The sequence below is a fragment of the Crotalus tigris genome, unplaced genomic scaffold (assembly GCF_016545835.1).
Source record: "Crotalus tigris isolate CLP2741 ecotype Arizona unplaced genomic scaffold, ASM1654583v1 scf7180000017890.1996003, whole genome shotgun sequence".
NCBI classification, from domain to species: domain Eukaryota; kingdom Metazoa; phylum Chordata; class Lepidosauria; order Squamata; family Viperidae; genus Crotalus; species Crotalus tigris.
This window is the reverse complement of record NW_024096707.1, coordinates 1,961,273-1,974,955: the sequence shown is the minus strand read 5'-3', so window position 1 is coordinate 1,974,955 and position 13,683 is coordinate 1,961,273. Positions and strand designations below refer to the sequence as shown.

General features: G+C 35.9%; 1 protein-coding gene across 31 annotated transcripts in view; it reads left to right on the top strand.

Moving 5' to 3' along the window:
- The first annotated feature begins 1,107 nt into the window (after nucleotides 1-1,107).
- Nucleotides 1,108-13,683, top strand: part of SVIL (supervillin) — a 118,706-nt gene continuing 106,130 nt past the window's right edge. For 6 of the 31 annotated variants that reach the window (XM_039344109.1, XM_039344117.1, XM_039344111.1 and 3 more), the window contains exon 1: nucleotides 3,752-3,951. In XM_039344109.1, the coding sequence (XP_039200043.1) occupies nucleotides 3,930-3,951 (22 nt within the window). In that variant the 5' untranslated portion in view covers nucleotides 3,752-3,929. Of the gene's footprint in view, nucleotides 1,222-3,751; nucleotides 3,952-5,926; nucleotides 6,439-12,351; nucleotides 12,490-13,683 lie in introns of those variants that run through there. The other 25 variants (XM_039344118.1, XM_039344114.1, XM_039344119.1 and 22 more) reach the window with 16 other exon arrangements.

Genomic DNA, 13,683 nt, shown 5'->3' with positions numbered 1-13,683 from the left:
TTCTCTTGTAGATTTTTAAAATTCATTTTTCATATTTTTCTTCATATATCTCTTGGAAGAAGGCCTTGTAATAGGTTCTTTGCTGATAATATAGCAGTGTTCCAATATCTAATATTGCAGTGTTTCAATATCTAAGGGGCTGCCATAAAGAAGGAGGGGAGTCAACCTATTCTCCAAAGTATCTGAAGGAGAACAAGAAGCAATGGATAGAAACTAATCAAGAACAGAACCAACCTAGAAATAAGGAGAAATTTCCTGACAGTTAGAACAATTAATCAGAGGAATGACTTGCCTCCAGAGGTCATGGGTTCTCCAACACTGGAGTTTTTAAAGAAGAGATTGGACAACCATTTGTCTGAAATGGTATAGGGCAGGGGTAGGCAACCTTGGCTCTTTTATGACTCGTGGACTTCAACTCCCAGAATTCCTGAGCCAGCATGGCTGGCTCAGGAATTCTGGGAGTTGAAGTCCACGAGTCATAAAAAGCCAAGGTTGCCTACCCGTGGTATAGGTTTTTCTGAGCAGGGGTTGAACTAGAAGACCTGCAAGGTCCCTTCTAACTTGGTTATTCTATTATAAATAGAAAAAATTAAACCAGGTTACAACTTCAACTTAAGAATACCATGAGATACCATGCCACTACTTCAATATGTTTGCCAAATATTCAAATTACAATCCATGATATAGAGTCTGTACACATTGATCTTCTTGGAAGTCATCTATTCTGTGCTCTGCAAACTTAGTTCAGAATTCAGAAAGAGTTGGTTATATATTCATGTTGCTTTTGTTAGCACGATCTCATGTTCTCTCAGCATCAAACTGTTAATCTTTCAGATCATCACCCCCTATCTGTTGAAGACTTCAACATCGTACACAGCTTCTTCTTTACATTCATAAAATTTCAGATGATGTTGTAAGATGTTAAAATTATCTCTAAGATGTTTACCTTCTGGAACAGGCCATGCTTCCTAACTTGTGTTATATCTACTCTTTAGTATGATGACAAAATGATGGCTCCATTATGTGGTGGAACATTAACATTTTGCATTAGGCACCTCTTAACTTCAAACAGATAATAATTATTTCATTTGACTGGATGGTCCCTTTAATGATCATATGCTTTTTTATTTCCTCTAGGAAAAAGTAGCTTCAGATTGAAAATTTCTCCAGAGGGTCAGTGTCGGTCAGCTGTGTTCTGGGCAATCAGGACCAACTCTTAAGGTGAGCTTCTTAATGAAAACGTATTTTAGAAGCAATGGACCTCAAATGTTAAACATAAAAATTTTGTCCATAATCCTTACTTCTTGAATACATTACAAGGAAGATTTATGGCATCAGTAATTGAGTTTTCCAACCAAAGAGACCCATGTAAAATTGGCCTATAGGTCACCTGATAACTATGACCATGGAGTACAGGGAGCCCTTGACTTATGACTGGTCAAAGTTCAAAGTTACAATGGATATATTTGGGGACTATTTATGATCCGGATTTGAAGTTCTGATAGTTGTACATGCCTTCCCACAGTCACATGACCAAACTTTCGATGCTTGGCAATATGGGCTCGTTCTAGGTGTGTGCATTGTCCCACAATCATATGACTATGGTTTATGATGGTTCTGTTGAAAACCAGATCTAAATTTTATTTTTTGGGAGAAGCCACACCCATGCCAAACTATAGGTTTGCTTAATGACTGCAGCATTCACTTAACAAGTGCAGTGATTGTCTTAATGACCACTGCAAAAATCATTTTAGCACCTTCATGCCTTATGTCTGTGATGGGCGGGCTCTAAGTCAAGAACTACCTATATTGATAACATAATGCAAGCTTTTGTTCTGCTCTCTTCTCAGTAGACTGGGTATTTTCACTGCTAATTACTGAATTTATTTGTAAAGTCTCACCAATGAATGCAGTAATATGGCAAGTACACTAGAAAGTTTTATCCTATAGCATAGATTGGCTACTAAAGAATGAGCTCTGGCTTTCAGACAAGGAGTCTGAATCATAAAAGTAGGGCACTTTTCTATTTTTCTCTATCTGTGTAATATATTTTACAGTGAGGAGCAATGGAAGTATTTCCTACATATTTTTATACTGTTAGGGTAGATGCATATAGTAATATAATGTCTTAGCATAACAGTATGGATTTGCTGTATGTTCAGTTTGGCCTTACTTTGTTATAAAGTTTGCTCCCAAACATTTCAAAACTGCTTTCAATAAACAAAGATAAAATTATATGAATGTAACATTCATGCAGGAACAATTCCAAAGTTGTAAGAAAATGGAAATGAACGGAAAACTTGGAGAAACATATAATTAGTGAAAGAATAATCAACTTAAGACTCAATACTGGATGCTTGCATGCCAAAGCTATGTTCTATAGGACCTGTTTCCTATCTGGACAAAAAAAGATGTTACTCCTTAAAAACTAATAAGTCTGTTCATAATGACCTTTAATATTATTGCTGTTCTTGTTTGTATTCATAATACTGATAGCAGAAAGTATTGCAAGTTATCAGAGGCATTAAAAAAATAAAGTGGTCCTCTCTCAGCCCAACTCTTCTCACATGATTGCTGTGGGGAGGGGGAATAGGAGGAGAAAGAAGTATTTATTATTTATAAAATAATAAAGGGAGTAAATAAATTTGTTAAAATGAAATAAATAAATACATTAATTAAAAGCCAAAAATTTCAGTGGGTATACTTTTTCCACACAACTATATATAAGGCTTTTAGAATATTTTAAAATGTGTGTGGGTAGTCTTGTATGTGGATGAGAATCAACCTGTTTTCCAAAAAGGATCATCTTTAGAACCTAGTAAGAGCCATGGAGAAGGCCTGCTCTGCAGAGCCCTCGCTCTTTGTTTCTCAGCCTCGGACCTCCCTTCTCTTGCTTTCCACCTTATTGCAAATTTCTATGGAGCCACTGCTGAAAATGATATAGCTTCTTAATTCTTACCATGACTGACATGGTAAAAACTAAGCTAGTTTTAAAAAAATATTTTGTCTTGCAACTTTAGTACGGTATATAGCATTTTTGTTTCTTGGTGGTCTCCTATCCAATAGTAAGCAGGTCTGATGATTAACATTTCAAAGGTCAGCCAGGGGATGTGGTCTGCTAAACTTCTTATATAATAAAACCAAACAAACCAGAAAAATATCCCCATTTCCTCCCCAAATCCAGAAAGATGGAAAATCATACCAACCACAACCCTTTTGCATCATCACAACCTCTGTAAACAGATAAAGTACTCACAGCAAAATCTTCCTCCTCTGTCAGATATCCTTGAGGAAACGGTGATTATAGGTTGTGTGCCAAAGCCAAGTTTTGACATAGAAAGCTGGTTCTGGGCCTAAGTCCAACTTCAAATTAGATGCTGCCTGTGATGCCCTTAGGTACCATTTTAAAGTCTCCTGTGCAAGTTACAGTCTTAAACCCTCTGCTGAAAGGGATGATGGCATCCCTCTCAGTGGGGTGTAGCTCTGGTGCCTGTATTTATTATCTAGGTAGTGTTGGGGAAGAACAAGTCTTTGTGTTCAGACAGTGGTTTGCCCTTCTGGAAAGAAACTGCTTGGAAGACAATTGTTGGCTACGCGCTTTAATTTCTTGCTATGCAAGTTGCAAACAAGGCAGTCCAAAAATGCCTCTCTGGATCATTTCAAGCTCTCGGGGAAACGTGGATGTGCTTATTAGAATTGTTTGTGAATGAGCCAATCGAGATGGCCTGGCCGCGCGGGTACAGGCAGTGTTTCCCTCTTTCTCTCCTCCACCCTCCGCACACCAAAGGGAGGAGGGGAGAGTGAGGCAGAAGATATAAGCTCAAACAAAGCCAAGCTGTGTCTCTGAATCGCTCACATGCCCTGGATAAGTAAAGCCTGACCCTGAAAGTGAGAGGGTGAAAGAGAAAGAGAGAAAGAGAAGTGGAATTATGATTCTAACAATGGAAACGGGTAAGATTTTACTGGGTGGGGAAAACAAGCAAATGTGCTCATTTCAATTGCTTTCTGAAGGAAGTCATTGTCTACACCCTAATTAGTGTGTGATTGGCTTAAAGAATATCTGTGTCATGTGAAATCCCTGTTGTGGATCTTCATCCCTGCAATATGCCCTTTTTAATGGAGCTAGAAGTGAGATAGCATGGGAGGTATTGGCAGGCAGGCAGGAGCAATCTCTCAGATCAAGCCGTGGCACTGATTTATTTCACAGAGAGTCATCTGTACTAAGCATCGAGAAATTCCAAAGAAGCTGTGTGTGGCATAAGGGAAATTTTAACAGCATGCTGTGAAGTCTGGTGGATGTTGCAAACCCCATGATATAGATTATTGTGTGGCTATGAAAACTTTTTTCTTAATTTAATTTCATGCTGCATACTTTTTTTTTTAATAAAGAAAGGGGACAGTTGTAATAGCAACTTGGGTTACTAGAAATATTTCAAACGACTTCTCCAAAACTGTGCAGAGAGTATGTTATGAGTAAATATTGTTCTGGTGAAATGGTCATGAAGAATTCACATTTGCTGGATGGCTGTGAACAAAGGCATAATATTGTGCTTGCTTTAGAAGGGAATATTCTGAAGATGGCACTTAGATCTAATTAAACTCCTTCTAATATACATGCTTTGATTTGCTTACATTTGCTTACATGACTGAGCACTAGCTTTTATGATTTTACTTAAAAGTAACTCCATAATGTTCAGTAGGATAACTGTGGGTAAGGTTGTAATTCTAAGCACAGTTGTTTGGAAACACATCTTACTGAGCTCTGTTTTAAGCAATTCTTAAGTATTATTCTGTTAATGTTATTTCATTGTCTTCAAGGGACCTGGAAGTTATGGTCAGAAGGGGAATAGGAATGATTTTCAATAGCCTTCTCAAAGATGAAACCAATATGGTATAATGGTTAAGATGTTAGATTGGCACCCTCAGCCGTGGAAGTTCAGTTTGCGCCTGTCACTCTTGGCCCATCCTACCTGACAAGGTTATGTGAGGAATAATGGGATGCTTAATGGGCTCCGGTACAAATGACAATATTATTAAGTTTAACAAACTAATAATTATAAATAATGAAGTTGTAGTTCCTAATATTCTTCCCAAGAAACTATTAATTGCTGGTGATTTGGGTTCCATCTTGTGCTGAGTTACCTCTATAAATTGTATTAATAAATACAAGAAGACAGTATTAATATGATTCTTGTTATTTCTATGAAGTTTGAATAAATAAAATTCCCTGACTTGAACTGATTTATCCTGTAGAATCATAGAATCACTGTATGTTTGTAGAAATATGAGCATTTCTTAAACCGTTTACTGCAGAGGATAACAAGTCTCTCTTAAGATCTACTGTATTTTAATTTGGCCTGGGTATCTCTGAGTTAATCACAGAAGTTTTCTTTCCTATTCTGCTCTCTGGTAATTTTTTTCCTTAGCAATAATGATTTTAATGACTAAGCTGTTTCTTAAACTGCGGGGTGCCCTTTGCAACACAGAAACTCTTTGGGCCCTGCATTCTAGAGGAAAGGGAAAGAATTAGCCATTTTCTATTAATTTGGTTAAGAAGTGACTTAGTAGACATCACTCTGATCTAAGAGTATTAAATGCTTACTAAAATGATGCAGACCAGATATGCATCTTTTTATTTCCAAGAAGCATTTTCCTCTTGTTAATCTTTTTCCTCATTGTACCTATTTCTGTTTTTTAGAATATTTTTCCCTCCCATCTCACTTTTTATTTGCAGAATGGGGAAGTGCACCCACATTTGAAATAAAGACTAAGATTGGAAATTTTGACAGAGGAATAGGATTTGAACTTGCTGCAGACTAGGACTGTTATAACAGCTGACCTGATCCTTCTGCATTTCGAGAGCTATTTATGGTAGATTAGCTGGTATCAAAGCTTCAGTGTTCAGCCCATAAAAGGTTGGTCCTGTGTGAAGCTACCACCCTGCATTTGGCTAAGGTTCGGGAGCCTATAGTTGTCTGTGAAGGAATTCTAATGATGGATAGAAATGCTAAACCAGAGAATTGTTCTGTTGAGAGTTTCAGATGCTGGACAACATTTGAAAGGAAGGTTTTTGCATTAATGTTTTGGCCCAGTTTTTTAGCCCTCGGAATATAACTTTTGCACATGAACTCTGTTTGGTGCGCAGACACTATTGGAAAGCACCTTTCTAAATTCATCTGGCACTTAATCATCTTGGCCAGTCACAGATATACTTCCAGAGCCTATGTGCTAGTAACTTGTTATGTGATGTGTCACTTAGACTTAAATATTTCTTTTTGAGATAATTTTTTGTTGACGTTGCAGTCTCTTCTGACTTAGTTCAATTGAAATATTTTAGAATAGTGGGAGTTTTTTTTTCCTTTGTGAAAGATCCCCCCCCCCCGTAATTAAGAAAAATAAGCTAGGTTTATAAAAAACAAGACCAACAAGACTTTTGAAGTAAGTAATTTCTATTTTCTTGAAATGTTTGATAGCAAAAGTGTTCAAAGCCAGTTGTTTGAGAATGTTTGAGCTTTGTCAGCTTGTTATGTGAATGAAGGTTTTTGTTTGCCCCCTCCAGAGTTTGTGCATGTCAGTCATTCAGAATGTTTTGAATCTGTTTTCTTCTTTTTGTGTATTGGATAAATTTCATTATGGATGGAATGCTTTCCTCAATGCCTTCTTTGTGTGAAATGTGTTACAATTAATGATAAATGTGTTGGCCTTTAAATACCAATGAAATACACTACATAAAATATAGCATGGGGGGCTAGTATTTATAGTGGAAGATTTGCATGGCCTTTATTAACATGTATATAAGATGAATAAGAACTATCCCCACTTAAGTGTTAGCAGTACACTTTTTATTCTCATTAAACTTAAATTATATTATGCTGAATCACCTTTTCTTGTAATTTCTGAGTTGACATAATCTGGTTTAGCATAGTATGCTGAATTAAACCATGTTTAACCATGGTTTGGTGAATGGACCATAGTTGATTGGGTTCATTAAGTTACAGTTTCTGAATAATGAGTTACTAAATAATTGACTGCTTTACATAACATATTAAGTCCAAAATCATGATTCCCAGACTATAATAACTATGCTAAGACCAAATTAAATAGTTTAGAGAAATTGGTAGCGACAATCAGTCAATTGTTCTCCCTCATTTGGCATTTCTGGGAAAGGAAATGAATAAAGTTTTTTAAAAAAACAAAGAATAAGAATAGCAGCATTTATTATGGAACATAGGCTTTGATATTCTGGCATTCATTTCTTACTACAAGACTGGCAGTACAAGCATATATTCATGTAAACACTGCATGATATCCTAATTTACTTAACGTGGTGACTATAATGTGTGCTCTAAGATGCCGTAAGTTCAAATTTTGTTCAAATACCAACACATTAGATCTCATAGATAAGCTATTGTGGCACATTTACCTGCTTCTGTTTATATCTCTATGTTATGATTTAAAAAGGACTTGTTCTGTCTTGTAGATCTCCTGTAGAGACCTGGAACAATGAGACATTTGAGATACTAAATATATTAGTATGATCAGTAAACCTATTAGCTAAGTGGACAATGAAATCAGTCCTTTGTAAAACACACTTACCAGAAAAAGGTGTTACGATGATAAACTATAAAAAACAGAATTCCTAAGAAGTCAGTATTTTGAAGATGAGAACATTGAGACACTATTGCATTCACATAAACTTGTTTTCTCTCAGTAATATCACACATACCTGTCTACCAGATTTTATGTGAAGATGGGACTTTCTTTGCAGTGCAGTGTAAATTGATTCTATAGGGCCATACAACCAACAAGGTTAGTTTATTATTTATTTATTAATTTCTATAGTTGCCCAACTCAACCAAATGACTCTGGGTGGCTTACAATTCTAAAATTATAAAACAATTAAAAACATTAAAAGAATAAAAACAAATACAAATAGTTTCAATGATGATTAACCAACTAATAGTAAAACTAAGTAATAGGCTCTTAATACCTTCCAAGGCCTTGGTACATAGCCTACTCAGTCCTCTGCAGCTGGCCTTGTTCATATTGTGGATAATTATGTATAGACATTGCCCCCAGGGGCTTCCATGCTGCTGTTCATACAAATGTCCAAAAGACATCTATATTTTATTTTAAAATGACTCGGATAGTAAACTAATTATAGCTAAAAGTTTTTTCATCTCTTCTTTATTCAAGACTGCTCTTCTATTTCAATTGGCAACATATTATACTAATGAACTTTTATAAAAACTGTCTGAATACAGGCATTATCTCCCCTAATATTTCCCTTACTGATAACATTTTAATACAGATAGTTTTCGACTTACAATCACAATTGAACCCAACATTTCTGTTGCTAAGCAAGATAATTGTTAAGTGAATATTGCTCCATTTTATGACCTTTCTTGCCACAGTTGTTAAGTGAATCACTACAGTTAAGTCAGTAACTCAGTTGTTACTTCCCCATTGACTTGGTTGTCAGAAGGTCACAAAAAGTGATCGCATAACTCAGTGACATTGCAACAGTCATAAATACATGCCAGTTCCCAAATGCCAAAATTTTGATCACATGACCATGGGGATGCTGCCATAAGTGTAACAGATGGTCATAAGTCACTTTTTTCAGTTCCATTATTAACTTAGGACAATCACCAAATGAATGGTTATTAATTGAGGACTACCCGCATAGCCCCTTTTTTGCCTTGCTTTAAAAGCTATAGTACATTTCCCATACTGATTTATTCTATTTAGATAATTATATTCCTCTCTTGAAACAATCAAAGAAAAAAAAGACACACTAGCAGCTAACAGTCGCAACATGAAAAACATGTGATTAATGTATAAGGCCTCAATGGATGAATTAAGAAATTAAGCTGAACCAAAAGCAAAGTTGGTCAGAGTTAAAAAGCTTATTAAGAAAAATAGCAGAAAAAACGGAGATCAGAAAAGAATTCTCAGAGGAAAGAGCTTAAATCAAAGTGCTTTTAAAATCAGAAAGCATGGAAAGATTCTTATAGAAGAAATTTATATCTTGAGCCCAGACATTCTTAAAGACATCAACAGACTTATGTGTTGTAAGTACCATATATCTAAGTGGAGAAAGCTAAGACAGCTTCTATAATAGATATACTGCTAACTTCCTAGGTCGTTTCCTAATCATAGCACCTTTCATGTTTGTTGAAGTAAAGTTCCCATCATTCCCAAACAGCACACCATGCTATCTCATGAACTGGGATTTGTAGCCAAATGTATTTATTTCTAAATACAGTCCATTCTTATGTCAAATGCAGATGTTTTGAATTTTGGGTTCCAGATATCAAGTCTTCCCATGGCCAAGTTTTTTAAATATCACGTTTGAGTGGAGCAGAAATTGAATGACTGATTTTGACTAATAATGATAGCAGAACACTACAGATAGGCAGAGCTGTGCCCTCTGAATGTGGCATATGCTCTTCCTGACCCTCAAGTGAGCAGAAATATCTCAAGCCATGTTCTGTAATAGTCTAATAACCCAATGCTTTGTATTCTTTATCAGTTTCATACCAACAAAGGAATCCCTGCCACCTTAAAAATACACACACACACACACACACACACACACACACACACACACACACACTTCAAGATTACAAACTGGAACCCTTTTGTTTAGTCATTATGGTGGCACATGCCAGAACCTATGTGTTATAAGCAGTTAAGATGTTGCCCACACACTGGGCAGACCCAAGTTTAGATCTCCAGGTCTGTCTAGTCCTAAATCAATACCTTAATTGGTGATGTTATGCAAGTTCACTCTCTTAGCAAAACCTATCTACAGGATTATTGTTGGGAGGAAGTATAGAGCATAAGGAAAATGACCTTAATGAAGGTACGGACGTTCCACTGCCAAAGCAACAAGAAGGAAAACATTTTTTAAGTCTAGAACATCCATATCATGTTTGGAAATGGATCAGATAGGCATCTATAACTATAAGAATAAGGAAAAGGAACAGCAAAAGCAGAGTTGCAAGATTGTGTTTTTATAGCCAATTGCAGTAAAAAGTTTTTGCACTTTTTGTGGTGTTGATTTCTTGGTCTGGTCTACCTGGTAGAGCAACAGTAAGAAGGGAGAGCTCATAGAAGAAAGTCAAGTTACAAATCTAACATGTAAATATAAATAAATACAACCTTCTCACCTTGCCACTTTCCCCAGAAGATAGGATCATGGAGGTGAGTGTCAAATGTCAGTAAAAGAGAGGATTGCAGCTGTTTCAGCTACTTGCATACAGAAGTTCCCTGTTGCATTGAGCCTTAATAGGGTGATCAGTCAACAACTTCATGCCACGCTTTGCTATTAAAGAATGGATGGACTGTTTATTGAATACTGTTCTTCTGGGAAAATGACAATTTCAAACCGTCATCGAAACTAATGATAAATAATTTCCTTTTCCAAAGCAAAATAAATTTGAAAGCAAACTGAAAAGAAATTAATTTGCTTCATAAAGTGGAAAAATATATTAAAAGCAAATTAGATAAACATGAGTAACATTCCCTTTTTAATAGCACTGATGTGGTTCCATGTATTAAATCATATTTATAGAAAAGGCTTATTCTTGGGATGAGAAGATTCAGCAATATTTGAAGAGCTCTTCTTGATATACACAGCTGGTTGAAGGAACATATAGTCAGAATATTTTATTGTTAACTGTATGCTACACCTGTAATCCAGATGTTATATATCAGGGGAAAAAGCACTAGGACATTTTGTTCCATATCACAGAACAGTAAGCATGAATAGCACACAAATAAAACATCTGCTGTTTTTTTTTTTTTTTGCAGAAGAAGCAGCTGATTATTCACTACTCCAAAGTGCTGTTTCTCAATCGCAGCATCTGGGGAATTCTGGGAGTTGAAGTCCACAGTTGTTAAGGTTGTAAAGTTATTAAGGTTGAAACATGATTTAGGAAGCTGTCAACCACAAAACATCAGGTGCACATGTGAAGATTTAATTAAGCTGATTTTTTGCTAAAAGCCTGTGCACAAGAATCTTCTCAACTAATAGTCAGCACTTGCTTAGATAAGAATCATTCCAGGGGGCTTGGATTTAGTTTGCTTGTGATGACATAGGGATTCTAAGCTGAGCCTTCTTTTAATTCTTTACCCAAGTTCTGCCATCCCTTCTACAGGAGCCCATCTAACATCTCTTTTGTCGTTAGGATTCCAGATAGGTAAGTTAAAATGTAATAATATATAATAATAAACTAAATAATGAATATTACTGTGTTCTGCAATACTTCATAAACTGTAGCTTGCCTTTACCTGATTGGAGAGGCAACCTAAGCGAGCCTTGGCTGCTAGAAGCTAGTTTTGCTGGGCACTAAGCTGATGGGAACTGGTTCTCCCATCAGAATTTGGCCATCAAATATTTGCTCATCTGTTTTTCACATGTGATGAATTACAGTGGGAATGTCTACTTTGGTTTGATAGTGGAGAATGGATAATGTTTGATGAAAAGTGATTTAATAAGCATATAGGTTACTTGGCTGTGGTGGCTGAAGGATTTTAAGAACTGAAGATGGACCCATTTTTTTTATTGAAAAGTTTTATACAAGTTTTTAACAATATCCCCTCTAAAATAACCCCCTCCCTCCCTCCCCCCCTCACTTCCCAGAGCTGGTTACAGGGTTACAAATAAACAAACAAAGTCTAAATAAACTTATCCAACTATACAAATAACAAAATCAATAATGTACTTTAACTCGAATACAAAACAAATTTAAGCAAATAAAATATTAAAAAAAGAAAAAAATAACAATATAAGCAATTCCAAATTGAAAAACTAAAAATTATTCATAATCTAAATAATACTTTTTAATCCCATATCAACTCTATTTACTCTACATGTAATTTATCCATCTTCCCCACGCTGAGGTGTATATTTCTTTTAAACAACCATTTATCCCAGATGGATGAACCCATTTTGAAACCCCAAGTTTGGAAGGTCTTTCTAAATATATTTCTAAATCAACATCATGAGATGTTGGTTATTAAATATTTGAGCCATAATTTATAAAAATAGGCGTTTGCAGTTGTTCCATAATCACAACATGGATCAAAACTTTAAAAGAGGTCAACACATTTATATTCTTGCATAGCATGATCCTTCTGATCTACTGATTTTATAATTGATTTAGTTTTGCTGAGAGAGATTATCCTCTCAAAACTGGAACTAACAAACATAAGCATTTATTTCATTTTTTTTCTAATGTGCTGTTAGTGCTTGCTTATTTTGTTAATGTTATGTGTGCAAAGTGACTACTTGCTCTTTATTAATTATCATGGAGATAAAACTTTGATAATGTGTCACTGTAGTGGCATCTCTGACCTCCCATCCTACAGAAATGTTGTTGGCAATGAAGAATCCTAACCCTAAGTTTTCATTTCTTTCAATGAATCTACCCTCTTGTCAGACGGAAGGGTATAATTTCTTCCTTTGACCTGAACTAGTAGGTAAGTTTAAAAAAATTAAAATAATTGCCTACATTTGAAAGTTTTAAAAAGAAACTAAACCATGTTTATATCTGCAGCATGAACAAAAAAAAATTCATTCTAGTTAAAATATAAAAATATAACCACAGATTAACTGTATAATTAACATTCTGTTGCTAATCATTAACAATAAAAATATTAACTGTATTGCAAAGGTTTGAAATATTAGCATTGCTTATATCCCAGTTACAATATCCACATTCATTGTATTGTATAGTAATGCAATCTGAAAATAAAATTCAGGACCCTTTACTATTGCTGTGTAACAGAGTTATCTACCATTGTTATGTCTGCAGAAAACTATATTGGCATGATATTTACTGGCCATCTCACGGAATCCACTCTTGCGCAAATTGTGTGTGTTCTGACTTGCTGCCAAGTATCCTAATTTCTTTGGTTGTGCCAGCTCGTGGGAAAATTGTCTGCCACATTTTGCACTACTCCAACAAAAAATAGGGTGGGTCAGGCTTCAAGACTCAACCATTCTCTAGACCCTTCCTGTGTCCTTCCTCCTGCACCACAGACCTTCATAAACTAAGCTCAACAAAACAAAACAACCCAGATCAGAGTCAGAAGGGAGCTGAGTGACAACAATACTCTTATTTAAGATTTCTTTCTTCCTCTTTTCTTTTCTTTCTTTTTTTTTTTTTTTTTGAATAGGCAAAAATGCCACTTTCCAGATTCGTATGCATTCAGTTTGGGAGAGAATTGAGGGGCAGGAACTATCATGGCACAATTTTGTATTTTAACTTTGTGTAGATGGAAGTAAAAGTAAAGATAAAGTTTTCCCCTGTCCAGTCATGTCTGACTCTAGGGGGCAGTGCTCATCTCCATTTCTTAGCCAAGGGAGTCAGCATTGTCTGAAGACACTTCCGTAGTTATGTGGCCAGCATGATTATATGACAAGGCGCATGAAACGCTGCTACCTTCCCACCAAAGTGATATCTATTTATCTATTCGCATTTGCTTGATTTCAAACTGCTAGATGGACAGGAGCTGGAGCAACTAACGAACTCAATCCCTCACATGGCGCTCAGGTCTCAAACTTGGACTATCAGCTTTCCAGCTGACAAGTTCAAGATCTTTAACCACTGAGCCAGAGCTATAAAATCTGATAGATGACCCGTATAATACTGCCTTGTCCAGTTTCTTAGA